Source organism: Cervus elaphus, chromosome X (assembly GCF_910594005.1).
Source record: "Cervus elaphus chromosome X, mCerEla1.1, whole genome shotgun sequence".
NCBI lineage: Eukaryota > Metazoa > Chordata > Mammalia > Artiodactyla > Cervidae > Cervus > Cervus elaphus.
In genome coordinates this window covers 56,634,715-56,657,318 of record NC_057848.1, presented here as the reverse complement: position 1 = coordinate 56,657,318, position 22,604 = coordinate 56,634,715, and the positions used below count along the sequence as shown (strand labels likewise).

At 38.8% G+C, this 22,604-nt stretch overlaps 1 protein-coding gene across 3 annotated transcripts in view; it reads right to left on the bottom strand.

Moving 5' to 3' along the window:
- The window catches only part of HPRT1 (hypoxanthine phosphoribosyltransferase 1), a 31,412-nt gene extending 9,997 nt beyond the window's left edge, over positions 1–21,415 (bottom strand). Inside the window, exons 1-4 of one of the 3 annotated variants that reach the window (XM_043895519.1) lie at positions 21,239–21,415; positions 11,738–11,844; positions 10,059–10,242; positions 1,338–1,403 (exon numbers count right to left, since the gene is read on the bottom strand). In XM_043895519.1, the coding sequence (XP_043751454.1) occupies positions 1,338–1,403; positions 10,059–10,242; positions 11,738–11,844; positions 21,239–21,265 (384 nt within the window). In that variant the 5' untranslated portion in view covers positions 21,266–21,415. Of the gene's footprint in view, positions 1–1,337; positions 1,404–10,058; positions 10,243–11,737; positions 11,845–12,395; positions 12,650–21,238 lie in introns of those variants that run through there. The other 2 variants (XM_043895517.1, XM_043895518.1) reach the window with 2 other exon arrangements.
- Between the last annotated feature and the right edge of the window lie 1,189 nt (positions 21,416–22,604).

Sequence of the window (22,604 nt, the reverse complement as noted above, 5' to 3'; positions counted from 1 at the left end):
CTCAGTCATGTAAGTAAGCTATAAACATTAAAATCTAAAAACCAGAGGAATAAAAGAGCTTTGGAGCTAGATAGACCTAAATTTAAATTCAAGTTCTATCATTCGCCAGCTTCCCTGGTGGCTCAGATGGTAAAGAATCTGCCTGCAATGCAGGAGACCTGGGTTCAATCCCTCGGTTGGGAAGATCTCCTGGAGAAGGGAATGGCAATCCACTCCACTGTTCTTGCTTGCAGAATCCCATGGACAGACTATGGGGTCGCAAAGAGTCGGACATGACCGAGCAACTAACACTTGAACTTTCCTTCACTCTGCTGGCAGAGTGACTTTGGACAACTCCTTCAACCTTTCTGAGTCTTAAGTTTCTTGATCTATAAAACGAGAATGATAATATCTACCTCACAGGATTCTTGTGAAACTTTTATAAGTTTATGCCTTTATATTTGGTACTGTGTCTATCAGCAAAAAAAATTAAAATAAAACAACTGGCAGCTGAAAAATAAATCATAGCATTCCATCATTTATCACTGGTTACTCAAAAATCATTTCAGTGTATCAGAAGAATAATATTCAAATATTTTAATAGCTCTATTATCTCAGCTAAACGTCTATACTGGAAGATTTTTGATGTATTTAAAACTCTTTTTGCGATTCCTTAAAATAATAGCATATTTGAAGTGTTTGAACTACCAGAAACTGCTGAAAGAGTTCTACACGATTATTATCACTTGACCCTTTTAACTCTCTGGGGTGGTTGCCAGAATCATCCCACCATACATACGGGAGACAGAGAAGTTAAAGAACCTACCCAAGGTCACGCAGTTAGGAAGCACTGAGTCAAGCATTGAATCGAAGTTCTCCAGCTCCAGAACCCACACTTTTAGTCACTACATTATATTGTTTATCTTTTAAGAAACTACATGTGATCTATTTTTAAAAAGGAGGCTTTTCCCTTCATATATTCTTTTGAAGGATCCCAAATTAGATCCCCACAGAAGCATACCAACAGTACTTGGCAACAAGAGATTTGAAGTTTAATGTTGGATTCTGTGGCCTCTTTGCTATATGACCTAGCTTAGATGCCTAACTTAGATTGTTTCCAAGGGCTAAATAACTTGTGTTTGAGTACATAAACAACTATCTAAACTGTCTCTTGGTGATGGATTGAAAGCACAGTATGACTCTTGGTATGGAGTGTTCTTTCCTTCTCCCTCAAGATACATACCTTTCCCTAAGAGGAAGTTTATCTATGAGCTTGCCTCAAGAAATGAGAAAAACATCAAATAAACAACCTAACCTTACACCTAAGAGAACCAGAAAAAGAACAACAAGATACATACCTTTCCAGTTAAAGTTGAGAGATCATCTCCACCAATTACTTTTATCTCGCCTGTTGACTGGTCGTTCTAATTTTAAAAACAAAGGTATAAAGATACATATAGACCCTTCCATATATACACACACATTTCAAGTTATCAAATGGGAACTAGGAGACTTAAGAAGTTAGCTATCTCATGTCACAGAATTATGATACATAATTAAGAATTATGTTTCTAGAAATGAATGACAAAAAATTAAGAAGTTCTAATTGGCCATTACTGATTTGATGCTTTGAAGAGTCCCAAAAATGGGGCACACGCATTCTCGAGTGGGCAGTATTACGGCAGCCTCCCATCTTCAGTCTCAGGAATTTCTGAACCATGAAAGAATTTATTAGCATGACAGGTGTCTGGTTCTGGCCCTGAACCATTCCCATGAGTCAATCAAACTGTAGAGTCTGGTCTATATCACACTCAACTCCAAAGATATCTCCCTCAAACATCTAGCTGAGGCCCAGGCCATCTTCAGCACAGTCTGGGAAATCAGGTCTGATCAGTAGTCCTTTAAAGCATACCTCTTAGGCTCCCAGTTTTCTGTTATCACAGAATCTAGTAGAAACCATTAAAGGAGTTTCAAAAAGGAATGCTCCACACCCACTCTAGCTGGTGGTGATAATGATCGTAATTCAGCTGTGCTGGATTCAAGACAGAAAACTAGTGAAAGAACAGTGAATGAAAGGGATTAGACTTGCGCTACTGGAGAGCAAACCATACCAAAGTTCTGCCAATTACAATGGTGCTGGACCAGCACAGTAATAGACAAAGAGATCAAGGATCAGAATGGAGCCCAGAAACAGACCCAGAAATATATGAGGATTTAGTACATGATAAAGATGGTTATTTCAAGTCAATAAGAAAAAGATGAATTATTCAATAAATGGTGTTTCATCAACTGGCAATCCATTTGGGAAAAAAATAATGTACAATCCCTACCTCATAGCATACACAAAAATAAATTCCAGATGGGTTACAATCAAAACATAAAAAATAAAGCCATAAGCAGACCAGAAGAAAGCGCAGAATATTTTCACATTCTCAACAAAAACTGGAGACAACCAACATATCTATTAACAGAATTATTTAAATTAAGTTCATCCACACAGTGTAATACTGTGCAGCTATTAAAAAGAATCTGACAATCTGTACATACTGTCATGAAAAACAGTAACTAAAACACCAAGTTGTAGAGCACTGTGCTGTCTATGAAGCCATTTTTGTTCAGCATTTTTGAAAAGCTTATAACTGTAATTACCTCTGAGCAGTGACAAGGGATAAGAAGACTTTCTACTTTTATATGTAGGAATACTTCAGAGATATTTTGGGTTTGGTTCCAGACTACCATGGTAACATGAATGTCGCAATAAAGTAAGTCACACACATTTTTTGGTTTCCCAATGGACATAAAAGTTATGTTTACACTGTACTGTAGTCTATGAAGTGTGAAACAGCATTATGTCTGAAAAACAATGTACATTCCTTAATTTAAAACTACTTTATTGCTACAAAATGTTATCATTTATATGTGGAATCTTAAAAAATGGTACAAATGAACTTGTTTACAAAACAGAAATAGAATCAAAGATGTAGAAAACAACTTAGGGTTACCAGGGGTAAGGGGGGAGAGGGATACATGGGGAGATTAGGATTGACATATGCACGCTACTATAGATAAAATAGATAATAAGGACCTACTGTGTGTAGTGCAGGGAACTCCACTCAATACTCTATAATGGCCTCTATGTGAAAAGACTGAAAAAAAATGGAGATATGCCTATGTGGGGCTTCCCAGGTCATGCTAGTGGTAAAGAACCCGCCTGGTTGTCTACCATCTTGTCTAGATGCAGGTTCAGAAATTTCCCCCGGAGGGCGTGGCAACCCACTCCAGTATTCTTGCTTGGAGAATCCCATGGACAAGGGAGCTTGGCGGGCTACAGTCCATAGGGTTGCAAAGAGTCAGACATGACTGAAGCAACTTAGCAGGCACGCATGCATATGCGTGTATGTATAACTGACTCACTGCCATACACCTGAAACCAACACAACATTGTAAATCAACTACATTCCAATAAAAATTTAATTAAAAAGAAAATAAAATAGTGACAGCAAACACTGTGGAGGATGTAGAGAAACTGGACCATTTATACTTTATGTGAGTGTAGAATGGTACAGGCACTCTGGAAATCAGCAGTTTCTTTAAAAATAAAACATGAAACTATGGTACAACTTCCCCCAAAATATACATAAATAAAAATTCTAAACATCATCGGAGCCTTCAGTGAGTCTTAATCTTTTTGTAATGGTAACATCAAAGATCACTAATCACAGATCACCATAACAAATATAATAATAATGAAAACTTGAACTATTGCGTGAATTACCAAAATGTAATTCACAGATGCAAAGAGTGCAAAAGTGTTGCTGGAAAAATGGCTTCAATAGACTTGCTTGACACAGAACTGCCAAAAACCTTCAATTTATTTTTAAAAATGCACTATAAAATGAAGCACAATAAAACAAGGTGTGCCTGAATGCTTCTATATACATGTCCATATTCGATGGAATATTATTTTTGAAAAACACAAATGGGCCAACAGAACACAGTGATGCAAACTAATATAAGATACAGAAGTATGACTTCCGATATCAAAAAACCCTTGCATATCACTTCTCATCTCCACCTCTTATTCTAACTAACTTAAAACCTAGAGTTTCAAACACATAATAGAAAACAAAGTGTATAAAACCTGAAGCTTTCAACGAGCACAACAAACCAAGGTAAACAGCGACATCTTCTGTTGAAATTTGGTATTACACTCCAACTTCAATTGACCCTTTTGTACAGAGGAAAGATCTGAGAACTGAAAAGTATGGAAAGTATGAAATCAAGGAAAAAAACCCTGTGATCTAAAGGCGATTGTAATAGGGAGACAGACAAGAGAACTCCAAGTATGCAAGACACTGCTGCTCTGGTAGATCTAAATCTCCATATTTGTGTTTGCCCCAAGGGTTTTCGTTTCTAAGGCTTCTTTGATGAAAACACAGACAACCTTTAAAATGCAGGCTCAAACAGAACATTCATTTAAGAAAAATGTTACAGTCCACTGTGCTAGAATACAGGTACATGTTCCCAAACCGCATACAAACGACAACCATGAATCCATTACCCCACCAGAGGATTTTCCCTCACTCCCTCCATTCCCGTCTAGGACAAGGTTCCCACTGTCTCCCTGCTGCATTTCATTACTGAGTGACTCTCAAGTACTTCATCCTTCTTGAGATGATGGTACTGGCATGGGAGAGCCCAATCTGTCCTTAACTCAGGATGTCACTGTCCACCACATAAAATTCCCAGAGAAGTTCTTTGGGTTTACAGATACATACCCTTAGTGTCTGTGTTTCCATTTTATCAAACTTCCTTTCTTTTTAAAAAATATTATTTATGTGGCTGCACCAGGTCTTAGCTGTGGCATGGAACTCTTAGTTGCAGCATGTTGGATCTAGTTCCCTGACCAGGGATCGAACCCAGGCCCCCTGCATTGGGAGTGCAGAGTCTTAGCCACTGGACCCCTAGGGAAATCCCTCAATTTTTTAAAAAATAAAATTTGTGGTTTCATGGGGCCAAACGTGACTACTTCCTTCATGTCCTATGAGTCAGGGTGCTTGTATAAAACCTAAGCTGCGCAACAAGGACTACATCAAAGTAAAAATCCACAGGCAAGGATGAGAAAGTACACTTTTGACCTTTCTGTTAGAGTTTCTTTATACCGTGGACAGTACATATCCCCATTCCTGCCAATTTAAACTGAACAAATTCTTTCCCCCATCAATGTCCAATAGTCTTAGTTCAATAAGCAGGAGAAAGGCATAAATCACTTCACTTGCTTTATATATATATAAATAGATTTACAGAAGATAAGCTTTAGACCACATCAAAGTGGTACTTTACATTTAAACTTCAACTGTTCTGGAGAAAAAAGCATACCTTAAAGCAATTGACTAAATACATACAGATTGAAAGCTACTGACCTCTTCTTACAAGAGACACTTTAAGAAACTACTTCAATATTTTCTGCATTTTTCTTTAACAAACTCACTCAAAAAGCCAGCTTCTTACAAATAACAAATCGCTGTAAGTAATTTGCGCCTTTCATGTATTAAACAGTTGGCCTAATCAAGCTACTAATCAAGTGACCTCCAAGATTAAGACTGAAACTTACAGCTTTATGAATCTTGATTATAATTGAGGAAAAATCCCATAATAGGCAAAATGAATTGTCTTTGCATGCAAAACTGATGAAGAAATAATAGGAAGCCCGTATCAGAGGATCCAAGTCAGTTAAAAAGTTTTCCCAAGTAAGACTCTTCTGAAAAGAATTAAAGGCCTGGGTTCAAATCAAAGGCCTGCATGATCTTGGGTAAGTCACTTAATCCCTCTGCCCCTCATTGTTCTCAAATGTGTTGTTGTTGTTGTTTAGTTGTGTCCAGCTCTTTGTGACCCCATGGACTGTAGCCTGCCAGGTTCCTCTGTCCATGCAATTTCTCAGGCAAGAATACTGGGGTGGGTTGCCATTTCCTTCTCCACGGGATCTTCCTGACCCAGGGATCGAACCTGTATCTCCTGTGTTGGTAGGTGGATTCTTTCCCGCTGAGCCACCAGCGAAGCCCTCCCAAATGTACACTGAGATAATTCCTAACTCAAAAAAGTTTTCTGCAAGATTTAAAATCCTAAAAACAATTTCATTTTAAGGTAAGCCATTTAGTCTGAACACATCATAAATCAGGCTAATTTTTCCTTTGATTACGGCCCACACAAAATTTACTCATCTGACAACTTTCCCTCATGAGGCTTTGTTCTTTTTTTTAAAAAAAGTATTTATTTTTAATTAGAAGGTAATTGCTTTACAATGTTGTGTGGGTTTGTGCTGTACATCAACGTGAATCAGCCATAGGTATACACATGTCCCCTCCCACCTCCCAGCCCATCCACTCCTCTACGTTCTCACAGAGCACCTGATTTGAGCTCCCAGCATCACACAGCAAATTTCCACTGGCTGTCTATTATACATATGGTTATTTCTATGTTTCCATGCTACTCTCTCAATTCGTCCCACCCTCTCCTTCCCCCGCTGTGTCCACAAATCTGTTCTCTATGTCTGCGTCTCCACTGCTGCCCTACAAATAGGTTCATTAGTACCATTTTTCTACATTCCATGTATATGTTAATACATGATACTTGTTTTTCTCTTTCTGACCTACTTCATTCTGTATAACAAGGTCTAGATTTATCCACTTCACTAGAACTGATTTTATGTCTGACTAATATTCCATTGTATACATGTACCACAACTTCTTTATCCATTCATCTTGTTGGTGGATATCTAGGTTGCTTCCACGCCCTAGCTACTGTAAACGGTGCTGCAATGAACACTGGGGTACATGTGACCTTTAAAATTGTGGTTTTCTCAGAGTATGTGGGAGAAGGCAACGGCACCCCACTCCAGTACTCTTGCCTGGAAAATCCCATGGATGGAGGAGCCTGGTAGGCTGCAGTCCATGGGGTCTCGAAGAGTCGGACACGACTGAGCGACTTCACTTTCACTTTTCACTTTCATGCATTGGAGAAGGAAATGGCAACCCACTCCAGTATTCATGCCTAGAAAATCTCATGGACATAGGAGCCTGGTGGGCTACAGATCAGGGGGTCGCAAAAGAGTCGGACACGACTTAGCAACTAAACAACAACAACAAGGTATATGCTCAGTAGTGAGATTGCTGGGTCATATGGTAGCTTTGGTACTAGTTTTTAAAGAAATCTCCATACTGTTCTCCATAGTGGCTGTCTCATTTTTTTTAATTAAACTATTTTAGTAAAAAAAAAAATACTACAAAATTGAACTCACAATAGAGAAAATACATTTGCACACTTACTGCTTTTTTTTAAAATATCATAGATCTTTAGTGATAGAAAAGGTCACTGAATATATAACATTTTCTTTTTGAAGGATATAGATACACATCTTAATACCTCCTGAAATTGACACATGACAGTTGCCAGCAACTTACAGCTATAACTGACAGTGTCTTCTTTCTTAGCAGTACAAAAAGTAGTCGTAAATCTTAAAATCAAGGCTATCTTAGATTTAAACATGGTATCTGGAATCCCTAGGCAATTTCTCAACTAGGCAGTAAGCAAATAAAAATCTGAAAAGCTAGTCTAAAAGTATATAAACTATAATATGTGTGTCTATACACAGAAAATTCTTCAAAATATTAAAATTAAAAGAGGTACTGGAATTTAATTCCTTTATAATTTTTTTACGGTTGTCTGTTCTTTTACAGGTTTTTTTTTTTTAATCAGAAAAATTTACTTTTCATTCTGAAGAAAAACTACATAGAGTGTGTTAACACTGTTACAGCTGTTCATATATCCGGGAAAATTTAATAGCTCATGGAGCATTTCTTTAGGTTAAGTACAGATCAGTTAATGTTTAATTCACTACTTCAAACTGATGAAGATTACACTAACATCATTGTTACCAATGCTACAAACAATTTTAAATGTCTATTTTATGGTTATATCAAATTGTTTTATAATATGCATATGCAAATATCTTCCACAACAAGTTGATGAATTATTAAAGAGGGTAGAAATGTTACTTCAGATCAACGAAGTATACATGGTTTTCCTAATTTCTATTGTTTAGTAGTAAATCTACACAAAATGTCACATCAAATAGAATAAATTTTTTCTCTATGGGAAAATTTACCTAAACGTTTGCTTTAATTATGTTCAAGATCAACACTTTTTATCAGTTGAGGAATTCAGCTTAACAATCCTCTAAGATCTAAACTAACAGGAAAAAACTAGCAATTCCTTGGTGGTCCAGTGGTCGGGACTCCACACTTCCACTGCGGGGGCACAAGTTCAGTCTCTGATCAGTGAACTAAAATCCTGCATGCTGTGTGGCGTAGCCAAAAAAACGGAATTAAAATGTCAATGTTCCTACTGCTTCAAATTGCTCTATGACTATAAATACACTTAAAAAGAAAATATTAAACTCCCTTCATTTTTTAATGAGCTTTCTTTTCAAAGAAAGAACATTCTGCACAAGTCTCCAGAGTAATGAAGTAGAAGTCATAAAGTAACAAAACTGATTTTTATGTGTATGTGTGTGGGCAGGAGGATTCTTAAGAAGATCAAAAAGAGAAATCATGCCCTGGACTGTGAGCCTCAAAGCAACAACATATTAAAGTCAGTTATATTGACTAGAATTAAATCTTAGTGTAAATCAGCAAAACAACTTCTGTTAAGTAAAAATCCAAATTTTGCATTTAAGCAAGTCTTTAATTCAAGCAAGACTTTGACAAGTTAAAAGGAGTTTATAATCACAAAGTAATGTTGTGATATATAAGCACAAAGATTTTTAACAGGATAGGGAAACTGTCTATGATGATACTTAAATAGTTGCCCAATCACCCGGCAGGACTGATAAAAATGGGGAAAGGTCAAACACTTGGGTCAAATAGATGATTAACGAAAAGAAAGTAGGCTGAAAGTTAAATGTAGATAAGTGGTCCTTATTTCCAAATGAAGGTGTAAACATAAGGCAAGTTTCTACAAAGATGCCCTACAATACTGATTTATGAAACAGAAAAAGATCAGACATTCATTCTAATCCTTGAAGAAGCTAGGGAAAAAAAATCTATTATTTAAGGAAAATAGTAACTCTCAGGAATTACAATGCCAACATGCAACCAGAAAAAAGGCAATAGTATGAAGTAATAAAAATCAAACATACAGATGATGAGATTCACATGAAAAGATGACATGGACTTTGGTTCACCCCACAAACATCAATAATGCTTACTCTGTCAATATTCTGAAGCATTTGAGACTGTGTGACACAAACAGAGCGACTGACTCAAAGGTGGTCTCTCCAATGTGCTAATGCTCGCACTCCAACACGCTTTCTAAGGGACAACTGCTAACCCTCCGTATTACTTACAACTAACTCCAAATGCCTAGGGCTCCCTTGCAAGTCAATCTAGCGCCAGAGAGGGTATCTGCCACCAGTAAGTAGAGGATCCCCTAAGTCCCAAGAGCAATTCCTCAAGGGGGTTTTAAAACTCCAGAAAACCGAAACTAAACCAATAAAACTTTAAAATAAATATAGGCTTTGGGGGAGAACGGATACATGTATATGTATGGCTGAGTCCCTTCACTGTTCAGCTGAAACTACCACAACATTGTTAATGGGCTATACCCTAATACAAAATAAAAAGTTAAAAGTTTGAAAAAAACTAACAAATAGTTTGAAAAAGACAATATTCACTTGGATACAAAGTACTAGGGAATATATTAGAAAAGCTCAGTAACCATGTAAAATGAACATGTAAGTATAGTTTGAAGAGCTTCAAAACATATAGGAAAACCTACAGCTGCCATGGGTTTTTTTGGTTTTGTTTTTTATTTCAGCAAAACATAATGCTTCACAATAAATTCATGTAGAATCTTAGAATCCATGTAGTTTTGTTTTTATTTATTAATATAGATCAATTTTGATTCTTGTATAAAATTTATAAACAAAAGGAGTTTATGCATCATCAGTTAAAGCTGATACATATAGGATACATATAATAAAAATGCCATGTTTATTTTAAACATATATGAAATATACTTACACAGTAGCTCTTCAGTCTGATAAAATCTACAGTCATAGGAATGGATCTGTCACTATTTCTGTTCAGTGCTTTGATGTAATCCAACAGGTCGGCAAAGAACTTGTAGCCCCCCTTGAGCACACAGAGGGCCACGATGTGATGGCCACCCATCTCCTTCATTACATCTCGAGCCAGTCGTTCGGTCCTACAGAAATTAAAACCAATCATTTAATAGAAATTAAATTATGCTATTAAAAAAAAAAACATTTAAACTTTATGGGAATTCCCTGGCAGTCCAGTGGTTAGGACTCCATGGTTTCACTGATGAGGGTCTGGATTTGATCCCTGGTAAGGGAACTTAGATCCTGCCAGCCGAGGGAAGTGGACAAACATTTAAAAAACAAAGGAGGTTGAAGTCAGTAAACCTGTGGCTGATTCATGTTGATGTATGGCAGAAACCAACACAATATTGTAAAGCAATTATCCTTCAATTAAAAATAAATAAGTTCAAAAAAATATGAATAAATAAATAAAATGAACACATTACAAATGTAAAAAAAAAGGATTAAGCTTCCACAAAACACATTCTCTACCCCCATGAAGTCTATCTGTGCTCATAAAGCGAAGGTAAAAAATTAAAAAACCTTCAAAATTCATGTGTACTATAACATCATGAAAATTTTTAAAAAGCAAATTAAAATAAGATACAATTTTCACCTATCAAATTGGCAAATTCTGATAATATTAGAAGAAATGGTGAGGAAAACAGCACTCTCATATACCATTGGGAGTATAAGTTAATGTAACTTTCTGGAGGATACTTTGATAGTATCAAAACATTCAATAAACACCTTCCCCTTGGCCCAAAATTTCCCCATGGATAAAGTTAACTGCCCAAATATCTGGAAAAGGATGTTCCCTTCTAGTATGATCTGTAAAAGCAAAATAATGGAGACATCGTGCATTCACCTATAAGGAACTAGTTATATCAATTATGGTACAGCCAGAAAGTGGAATGCCATGCAACCATTAAATATATTTTAAAGGTTGAGATAGCTCCAGATGTACTAATCTGAAAAAATGTCCAATAAATTGTAGAGCTATACAACAGCAATACTCATGTGTTAAAATATATGGTATACATACACAGGCAGTGAGTAGGGAAGAAATGTGTACAAGAGACTGAGAGAACTTTACTCTTCATGTTTAAGCGTCTAGAGTTAGAATATTTTAGAATATAGTTATGATAATGATATTATAATCTTAGAATAAAAAAGAACAGCCAGACACACAAGACAAGCATTTAAATAAAGTGAAGTTTTTCACTGCAATTCATTTAACAGAAAATTTTCAAGCTAGTGTGCATAATAATCAAAATGTGACCTTGCCTTCCCATGAATTGAGCCCCAGTCCATTACCCTGTTCAGGGTTGAGAAACCAGACTTTGTGATTAAAGTTCATTCTTCCAGTTTCCCTTCAATATTTACTTTATTCTACTCCATACAGATTCCCGGTAATACTGGGTTATTTGTAAGTTCTCCTCCCCTCCCTTTTTTGTCAAGAGGGCTTCTAAAACAGAAAGCATCAATTATGTGAAAAGCTGGCCTAGTTTATGTTCAAATATCAACTACTTAAAACAGTTGCTGACACTAGAAATTAATATAAGAGAAGACAAAATTCCAACTTGAGATCATACTAACCTGTCCATAATTAATCCATGAGGAATAAACACCTTCTCCAAATCCTCAGCATAATGATTGGGTATACAAAATAAATCTAGGTCATAACCTGGTTCATCATCCTTAATCTGAAAAAGAAATACAGCTGTGTTAACGAGAGCATTTCAGGATACAAACATTTGATTGGATTTAGATGTTTAAAAACCTTAGCCTATCACAGAAATTTAGATATTTTGAGATATCTTGTGTGTGCTAAGTCGCTTCAGTTGTTTCCAACTCTGTGACTCTACGGACTGTGGCCAAGAACTTTCTGTAACTTCATAGGTATAATGAATTGTCGTTTAGAGGAAATCAACCACATGTTTCAGAGATGAACAGTTAAGATTACAGAAGTAGAATGACATGAAAATTTCTTTAGTTCAGCAGAGAAGAAAAACTTTAAATAGCTAAGACAAATATGACAAAATCTTGATAATAATATAAACATGGGTTATAAGTATATGGAGATCAATTATACTTTTAATATGCTCTCCACTTTTGCATGCTTGAAAATTTAGTAAAAAATGTTTAATACACTATTGTCTAACAAGTTAAAATATCACAGTGAACAAGAAAAATTGATGTTCCCTAACTCAAATCAAAATAGTCTCATCTCACAATAGGGAAAAAAAAAACCCACCAAAGAAGCTAAGTGATTCCTTAAAAACCCACGCTTGTGTAAGTCTGAGATTGTTATAATCAACTCATGAGGAGCCTTCATACTAGACACTCTAAGATTGCTTGAGTAGGACCACATATTGGTCATCTTGGTATGTCCAGTTCCTGGAAAATAAAATATTAATAACACTGAGGATGTGGTACCTGTGGTGGTAAAATATACTATGACTACAGCTTTCTAAATTTTATATATGAACCTATACACATAGAGGACTTCCCAGGTGGTGCTAGTAGTAAAGAACCTGTCTGTCAATGCAGGAGATGTAAGAGACACAGGTTCGATCCCTGGGTCAGGAAGATCCCCTAGAGGAGGAAATGGCAATCCATTCCAGTATTCTTGCCTGGAGAATCCCATGGACATAGGAGCCTGGTGGGCTGTAGTCCATAGGGTCACACAGAGTCAGACGCAACTGAAGTGATTTAGCATGCATACACACAGAAAAACTATAATAAAAACCACAAAAACCTTTATCTTGGGGAGTGGAGTTATAGTGATTTTATTTAGCTATATATTTCAAATTGTCTTCGATGAGTATATATTGCTTTTTAAAAATTCAAGTCCTCATTAATTAGTTGTGGTAGTATGTCTTTTCATATATAATATGAAAAGCATAGGGAAATTTTCTAAGATATATTAAAGCCAAATCTATAAACAAAAAAAATATAACAGAAATAAAAGGAAGACAAGAAAAAAAAAAGAAAGGCTGGTATGCAATATACCAAACAATGGTCAACTGTAAGAACTGGGGACCTGCCACTTTCTGCACATTAATCTTGACTTGGGTTTTCATTGTCAATTTCACTTTAAAACAAAAATTATAGTTTTTTTTTATAATTTCTATTCAGCATTATATTTAAAACTTCTTCAGCACCTAGCCAGTTAGCTCAATTGTTTAGAGTGGTGCTAATACAGCTTATTCCAAAGACACCAGCCAGAATTATAATATTTTGTTTCACAGTTTATTCAAGACGGAATATCTTCCAAATCACATTCAAGAAGCTGATGACATGAGCTTTGGCAGCGGGCAAGAAATATTGGTCAAACCATAATTAAATCTTGCCAAGTCAGTTATTACCTATTGAGCATCTCCTAGCTCCAGTCAGCACTGTGTTAGGTGCTTAAGGACAAGTGGCTTGGTTTTCAATACATTTTAAAAACATGTATTTTAAGATGCATCTATTATCCACAGAATTGGTCATTCTATTTTAAGAAACTTGAAGTTCATGTCGTCCTTCCTTCAGTCCCCAGAGCTCTGAGTTTTCCAGACTTTGGTGGCGTTTCCAGTGCTGGCATACTGGCAGTAGTTGCAGCCACCTCCGTCTGGAGCTGTGGCCAGGAGGCTGGCGGGCCTTTGGGCAGGTGGATGAGGACATGTCCACGGGCAAGGTCCAGCAGCATGCAGCGCACAGGCGCTCGCTGGGCATGCAGTCTGAAGTCAATATTGGTTTGTTTTAAAAACAAACATGTGTTACTTTCATACGCAGGGAGGAAAATCCTATTTTGGGCATGGGAGAAAGATTATGCCAGATCCTCTAGGGTGAAGTACGAATGTATCCACTCAGCATTCACATCAGGCTTATTTCAGAAGACATGACTACAAAAAGAATGGGAATGGGACACCTGTGACACCTACAGGAGCATTTTAAGTGAGTGTTATTTGTATAAAGCTTCCTAACAAGCAAGGTATTGCTTTTCTAAATTTTATAAACTGAAACCTAATGAAAGTTTTGGGAAAAGGAGAGGCAGACCTTGCTAGATCCTAGGAGAGGATAAACATTCATGTCAGGCTTGTCAGACTAGATCTGCTATTACCTGACAAGAATGAAAATGTACCATTTCAGAGTGCTTTAAAATCAAGATCCGCAGCACCGAAATGGCTTCCCTTCCTCCCAGTTACTCACTGCTCTGTCACAAGCACAAACCAGGACCCACCCAGGACTCTTAAACATGCAGCACTTTCACAGAAGACTACTGCTTCTGTGAAAATGGCTCAGTAACTGGCTATGGGTTTTGCATGCATCCTAAGAACTTCAAGAATCTTGTTTGTCTCCATCAAAGCTGATGTGAATTCTGCCCAGAGTTCATCCCAGACACACAGTCTAAAACAGACAGACCAGCAGGGATATACCCCCAAACAGGAATTCTGTCAACATGCCGAATTCATTTCCAACTCAGGGAATTCCCTGGCAGTCCAGTGGTTAGGACTCCATGCTTTCACTGCTGAGTGCCCAGATTCGATCCCTGGTCAAGGAACTAAGATCCCTCCAGCTGCGTGGCATGGCCGAAAAATGAAATTCTTAAAAAAATTTTTTCCAGTTCAAAAGGTTTTATTTTCAATCAGTACTATTCGATTTATATATCACATTCAGTGTAAAAGGATTGATTTGTTATTTGAAGCATTAAAAAATACATCAATATAACTCTTTCCAAAAGGCAAAAACAAGAATTCATAAAATGTGCATCACTTGAGGTACTTTAGACATAAATTCACAACTTTGTTATAATTCACTATAAATACATGGGGTATATTTATGAGGGTCCTAATTTGAAATACATATGACTTTGTCAGAACTGGGCAGACTACATGAGGGTTTATTATACTAATATGTGTACTTGTGTATGTTGTGAATAAAGTTAAACAAGGAGAAATTTATTTTAATAACAAGGCACCAACATCAATTTTTCTCAATTTTACACTTAACAAAAAAAATCCAAGTTTTAAAAATTTATATTTAATGATCAAATATGAATTAGAATAGCAATTTTTAAAGTGGTGAGGACCTTACTCAGAACCTGTAATTCTTATTACCAATACTCAAATATTTACTGAGTACATACTATGTTGCACATACTAGAGATGATTAGATAAATTTGACACCACTACCCTCAAAGGGTGTAGTAGAAGACATGACATATAAAGGAATAATCATAAGACAGTGTTAAACTACTTTAAAAATAAAGACGTATTATGGCGGCTTAAGAGGGTACTGAAACTCACTCATTAGCCTTGCTTCCACCTAGATCACTAATAAGAAGAATTAACATAAAATATAATTCAATAAACAGAAATTTGCTTTTATCATCCCAAACACCATAGCTTCATATTAAACAGGCCCAATAATCTCCATCCTTAGAAGAGCTAGACAGAAATATACTTGGCGGCCTTTAATTTTATTAGCCCTTAATTGTTTCATCTGACGTGGGTTATTCGGTTAATGTTGTTGCTCAGTTGGGTCTGACTCTTTGCCACCCCATGGACTGTAGCCCACCAGGCTCCTCTGTCCATGGGATTCTCCACGCAAGAAGTGGTTTGCCATTTCCTCCTCCAGGAGATCTTCCCAACCCAGGGATCGAACCAGTGTCTCCTGCATCTCCTGCACTGGCAGGTGGATTTTTTACCACTGAGCTACCTGCGAATCTCAATATTAATTGATTAATATCTGATATGAATTAACCCCATCTAATATGGATTAGTTAACAATCCAGTGGGTACTTTGGTAGGAAGGGATCATAATATATTTAATTACATAAAAATGCATTCAGCATCCACCTTGATTACAGCACTATGCCACAGATTTTGCAGGAGGATACAAAGATGATTATAAATTGAGAGACTTCAAAGACACACATTAAAGCTTATAATCTGTACCATATCTAATTCCACAAGCCCACAAATGTGTGATTATCAAAAGTGCTTATACACACTAAAGATAAATGGAACCCAAGGTCACCTAGCACCAATGACTCCCTCCTAAAGAAATATTAAGCTTAAAGTATATGATAAAGTATTATATTCTGTTGCCTAAATTGCAAACGGAGTAAATTAGACTGGCATGTCTCTGGCACCGAATTAGCACAGCCTTCTAAATCAACTAGGTGACAGAAATGCCCAACTTTGTATATGAGTATAAATTACATGTTATTATTTGTAGCTTGGTGTTGTGTCTAAGGACAGTGGTGACTACCAACACTTCCTAAAAGAACTGTATCAGTCTGCTGTAACAAAAAATCATAGGCTGGGTGGCTTAAACAACAGTAACTTATTTCTCACTGTTCTGGAGGCTGTGAAGTCCGAGATCAAGGTGTCAGCAAAGTAGGTTCCATTATGAGGCCTCTTCTCCTGGCTTGCAGGCAACTATCTTCTCCTAGCTATGTGTGTGTTGGGAGGGGTGGGGCTGGGAACTCTGTGGGTCTTTCTTCAAAGGCCAAGGCCCCACCCTCACAACCTTATCTAATCCTAATTACCTTCCCAAGGCCCCATCTCCAAATACCACAGCTTGGGGGTTGAGGGGCGGGGCTAAAACGTCAACATGTGAACTTAAAATGGCTCAAGCTCACAAAGAAGCTTCTGGATGGCTTTGGGAAGGGCCCAACCCCAAAATATTTAGGGGAGAGCTCTGGAGGGGTTGGAAGTGGTAAACAAATGAAAATGTGGTTTCTCTGCAGATACACCTTTCCTACTATGAGTCCCAGTTCAGCCAGAAATGGCCAAAAGATAGGTTATTAATAGCTCTGAGATACTTACCATTTACTCAGTTCAGAAATCTGACTGCATCTCCTCAGAGTTTTAGAAGGTAGCTTTCAAATTCTAACTTATCTATAATAAACTTGTTAATGGTAAAATCTACAAGGCACTTTTATTAATATGAAAGATTACTGAAAGATGTTAACATTACTATGTATCTTTTGTTTAGGACCAAAGTCAATCTTTTGCTATCATAAATTATCAAAATTATTTTATTTTCCAGTAAAACTGGAGCCACAAATTCTTAATAATTATATGTGTCACATCTATAATAATGGTTTTCATAAATGAGAAATGTTGTGGTTTGTACATGTCTAATTACAAAGATATATTATCTAAAATTATAGTAAGCAAGGAAATTAACTAGAACTAAGATAACACATGCAACATCAATTCATCATCTGTGAGTTGGATGGCTTAGGTCTATTTGTGATAAAAAAATGACAATGTTTATGGGTCTAAACAAGACTAAATGGAAGTGAGGAAGTGAGTTTTAAAATGTGAATTAAAAGGTGTACAGTCATAGATAAAATACATTTTATTTTATTCTTAGTAACCAACAATACGGGCTTCCCAGGTGGCAATAAGTGGTAAGGAACCTGCCTGCCTTGGCAAGAGTTCAGTCTCTGAGTCAGGAAGATCCCCTGAAGGAGGAAATGGCTACCCATTCCAGTACTCTTGCCTGGAGAATCCCATGGACAGAGGAGCCTGGCGGACTATAGTCCACAGGGTCACAAAGAGTTGGACATGACTGAAACAACTTGGCATGCACACACCAACAATAATTCCAAGCTTCTAGAATGGGCAGAAATGACCAGGTGGCATATTTTTACCTTTTATATTCAGACACTTCAAAACTCTCAAAAAACATCAAAGCAGATATATCATACCCTTGGGATAGTTTGTGATAACTCATGGTATCTTAAGACCAAAATTATGAACTATTGATGCATTTATTCCTAAATCTGAAAATAATTTAAGCTAGTAGTATGTTCATTTTCCAATTTTATATCAGACTTACAAATAAATTACATATATCACTTGCTTGCCCTCCCTTCTAATAGGTAAAGAATTAAAAGCCTTACAAGAATCTAAGGCTTACAAGAATTAAAATCAGCATTCTATTCAACTCAGGGATAAATTATTACCTGCTTCTATGCAAGCAGGCCCGTAAGTACTATCTGTATGTACAAGGACATGCATTTAGCCAACATTATCATCTTTCCTTTCCAGTGTGCACAGCAGAATAATAGGCATGTTAACTCTGGGCAAAATATATGCCTACCAATTATCAGAAGCACAGTGCTGAAGATGGTAGTTCACAGCAATTTACAATGTTTGTTTGAATTCTTATTTGTAGCAAATTTTTCTAAATATTAGAAATCTGGCAGCCACTGGTAGGAAAATAACAATCTAGTCTCAATATTGATATTAACAATGGTGGCTGACAATTTTACAGCATATAAATCTTACAGATGTACATAATATACAATTACAGAGGAAGAAGAGGACACTAGCACATCTTCATCTTTAGCATCTCTTCACACTGGGGGTAAAAATGACATGGCCTAATTACTGCCTAGTGAACTACAGAAAGCTAAAAGAACTCCAAGACCCTTCTTCTCTGCTGATCTGGTTGGTCCTTTTGTCTTTTTCCCACCTCTTGCCTATGGACTTTCTGTGATACCTAGATATAAAAAATGGACAGAAAAAGTTAAGATGAATCTATAGGATGCACGTCGCATTAATTAATCAATTTGTAGAATGAAACCGCCAAATTCAACTATTCCATTTCTCAGTGGTCACCAAGGATAATTTTGGTCTACACTGTCAGCGTAAACCCTGTTGATAAAATGATAGTGTTGTGGACCCCAAAAAAGCACTGTTTTATCAATTCTGTGAAAATCTGGCAGGGTAAGATTTAAGCCCAGGTAATAGGGATTACATTTCTAGCACTACCATCCTGAAATGTAGAAGATATTTTATCCACATAATGTATTTCTGATGTTTCATAATAACCTGCAAAAATTCAGCTTGTTCTTTGTTCAAGTGTGTCCAAGTTTACGCTGGTAGTTTAGAGACATAGTTAGAAGTAGCATGGGTCTTATCAGGCAGATCTGGGGGTCAATTTCATCTGATTGATACTGGGTAAGTTACTTCATCCATCTATGCCTCCAAGGTCATACTAGTATTTATCTACCTCCCTCAACCTCCCTTGAAATATCTATTATTATCTTAATAATATCTTAGGGCATTTATGGAGAAGGCAATGGCACCCCACTCCAGTACGCTTGCCTGGAAAATCCCATGGAAGGAGGAGCCTGGTAGGCTGCGGTCCCTGGGGTCGCTAAGAGACACGACTGAGCAACTTCACTTTCACTTTTCACTTTCACACATTAGAGAAGGAAATGGCAACCCACTCCAGTGTGCCTGGAGAATCCCAGGGACGGAGGAGCCTGGTGGGCTGCCGTATATGGGGTCACACAGAGTCGGACACGACTGAAGTGACTTAGCAATAGCAGGGCATTTATATTAGATAATGTTGTAAAATATTTACCTCAATGCCTAAAACATAGTATGTACCAAATAAACACCTACTACTGTCACTTTGAACTTAAAAGTGGAGAGGTTAAGAGCAGACTCTGGGGCCAGATAGCTTAGATTCAAATTCTAGTTTGCTGGGTCATCTTGGGAAAGTTACTTAACCTCTCTGAGTCAGGTAAAATTTTTAAATAAACATCAAACCAATTAATATGTATAAAGGGCTTAGTAACCAGCACATAGTAAGCACTATGTAAGTGTTTGTTATTGCTGACATGTAGACAATTTCTGGGAAGGAAATAAAAAAGGGAACAGGAATTTGCAAACCAAAAACACAACGAATATCTTGATGTTCAAGCAAAACTAAAAGCCAGTTATAGCAAAAATAATTCACTGTATGCTGGGGCAAGCATTATGGACCCCAAAACCTAAAACCAATGAACCTCCTCAGCAACGGAATAAAAATAGTTGAGTAGGTACTATTAGCATCATATTTAAGCCCATGGGTGCTTGATAGAGACCTAGGTTTGAGTCTGAGCTCCTCTCAATAACTTCAAAGATTTAGAGCCTAAAAGAACTCAAGGATTCCTCATCTGTAAAATGATCTGTAAAATGATAACCATACTTCTGTTAGAGGGTTGTTTTGAGGACTAAATAGGGATAGGTAGGTAAGGACAATGATAGATAGGATCCCAGGGCAGACTCCATTAAGAGCACTGCTCTTTGGCCTTTCTTTTTTAGGGCTCAATGGTTTATTTAATTTACTCATCAAACAGAAAATCATTGAGAATTTCTTACGTGCCAGGCACTGTGATTCCTGCCTTTGTGGGAGAGACAATCAACAGGTAATAAGGTAACTGTTAAAATAATAATAATAGTAATAATGCAGGCTAAGGCATTTAACTATTGAGAGAGGGTTGGCTCTTTTGGCAAGCATGATCAGAAGGGGAAAGCAATGGGAGGGAGCAGCTTGGCTTCTTGGAGAAACAAGAACCAATGAGGTTGGAGACACGATACCAGAGACGGATTATGGTACCAGTGTCCTTGAAGGTAAGGACCAGATTCGCATTTTTGTGTCCCCTGAGACATCAAAGAGCAACGGATTGGGATTCAAGCATATCTGATTACGAGGCCTGGCTTACCTCTGGGCTGTGGGAAAATTACCTAATATCAGTTAACTATTTTCTACGCGTGTAGGCATGGTTACCGCTGCCAAGGCTGCCGCGAGGATGCAATGAGGCAATGCGCATTCCCACAAATATTCATCATAGTGTTTGCAGAACTAAGTGAAAATACCAGTCCCCGCATGCCTCCCGTGTGGTCGCTTCCGTGCCCCGGGGTCCTCTCCGGAGCTGCCCTGAGGACTCCCACACTCCAAACCGACAGAGAAGAGCCTCTCCTAAGCAAGCCCCCACCCTCACCGCGCCAGATCATTCCCGAACTGGCCCACGGCCCCTCCCCACAGCACGCTCGCCAGCGGCACATGTCAACCCAAACGCCATTTCCACCCTCTCCTCCCACACGCAGCCCTCCTTCCCGGGGCTCTCCGGAGGCGGCCACCCCGACCTCGTCGTTCCGTCACCCCAGCGCCCCAGCGTGACACGCGGCCGAACCCAGGAAGATGCGGCCGCCCCCCTTCCCGCGACCCCGGGCCCCCCGGACCCAAGCCCGCACTGCGGCCCCGCGGCTCGGGGTGCCGGCGGCCGCCGCCACGGGCCTGGCGGGCCAGGCTGCTCACCACCACGCTGGGACTGCGGGCCGCCATAACGGAGCCGGCTGGTGCGCGGGCTGCAGGCAGTCTGGGGAGGAGGAAGCCGGCGGCGGGGCCGAGGAGGAGGCGGAGGCGCGGCGGTAGGCGGTGCCGCGCGGGAAAGCCAAGAGGTCTGCAGGAGCGCTCTCCGCCGCCGCTCCAAGCTCCGGCGCAACAGGCCCCGCCCCGCCCCGCCCCTCTCCGCCCCTCTCCGCCCCACCCCGCCCCTCTCCGCCCCGCCCCGCCCCGCCCCGGGCCGCCCGCGCGCTCCCCGCGCGCCTCCGTGGGCGCCTGCGGCATTCCACCCTCCGCTGGTGGCCGTGGGAATTTTCTTGCCGAGGAAGCGGAGAGTCGTCCGCGCGCTGTCTTTTTCTTTCCCTCAGTCTCTGTCCAGACGGCCCCCAAATTCCCAGACCTGCCGCCGCCCTCCTTTCCTCCCAGTGGCCCGAAATCGGGCGCCGACTCTTCAGGTTTCTGTCACCACGTGGTTCCTCTCGCCCAGCGTCCCCTTCCCAAGACCTTGGACTGCATTGCGGCTTCCATTTTCCTGACTCGTGGCCCAATTCGAACCAAAATCTTTAACTGGGTGTAAGAGTTGAGACCTAGAACCGTGGAGTCAGCCCGAACAGGGTACAAATCCGAAGGGAAACCTTAACTGTTCTTTGAGTTTATGCCAATCAGACTCACTGAGCCACTCATTTGCGTCTCAGTAAAATGAGTATTAACGAGGATCGTTGAGAAATAATGATATGTACGCAGACGGTGTCCTATGAGCACACACTGTATTTATATGTATGTGTGTGTATATATATATGTATATATATATATGTAATGTATGTGTATGGTACAACACTGAGGACGGTGCATGATCAGTAAATGAGAACTATCACATTCACTGATCTTTATTCTTTGCCACCACAATTCCCGATATGAATCTGGGGGGAGAAAACCTTCCCCTACACTCCAATAGGTCGAGCACGCCAATAACAGTTGTTCATTTCTGCTGTGCTCATCTTTGTAGCTCCAGCACCCACACAGCGCCTAACACATAGTTGGTGGCCTCTGTTAAGGCCACTGACAGGTACGTGGTTGGAGGAGATTTGTGAAACTGGGCAAGTCATTTAACTCGGAGCCTCAGCCTCTTTCTCTAAAAAGTAGCGCAGTTACGAACTTTTTGTACCTATCTTTCGGTGATCATGAGTGTATTTCCATTGGGTATAGACTTTGACTTCATATCAGCACATTTTTATTATTCCTTTAAGAAATACTGTTGCCCTGGGAAGTTAATTCAGAGAAGTTTCGATTATACATTTGGCCCCTGACACATGCGGACTCAGCCGCCCACATTGGTTTC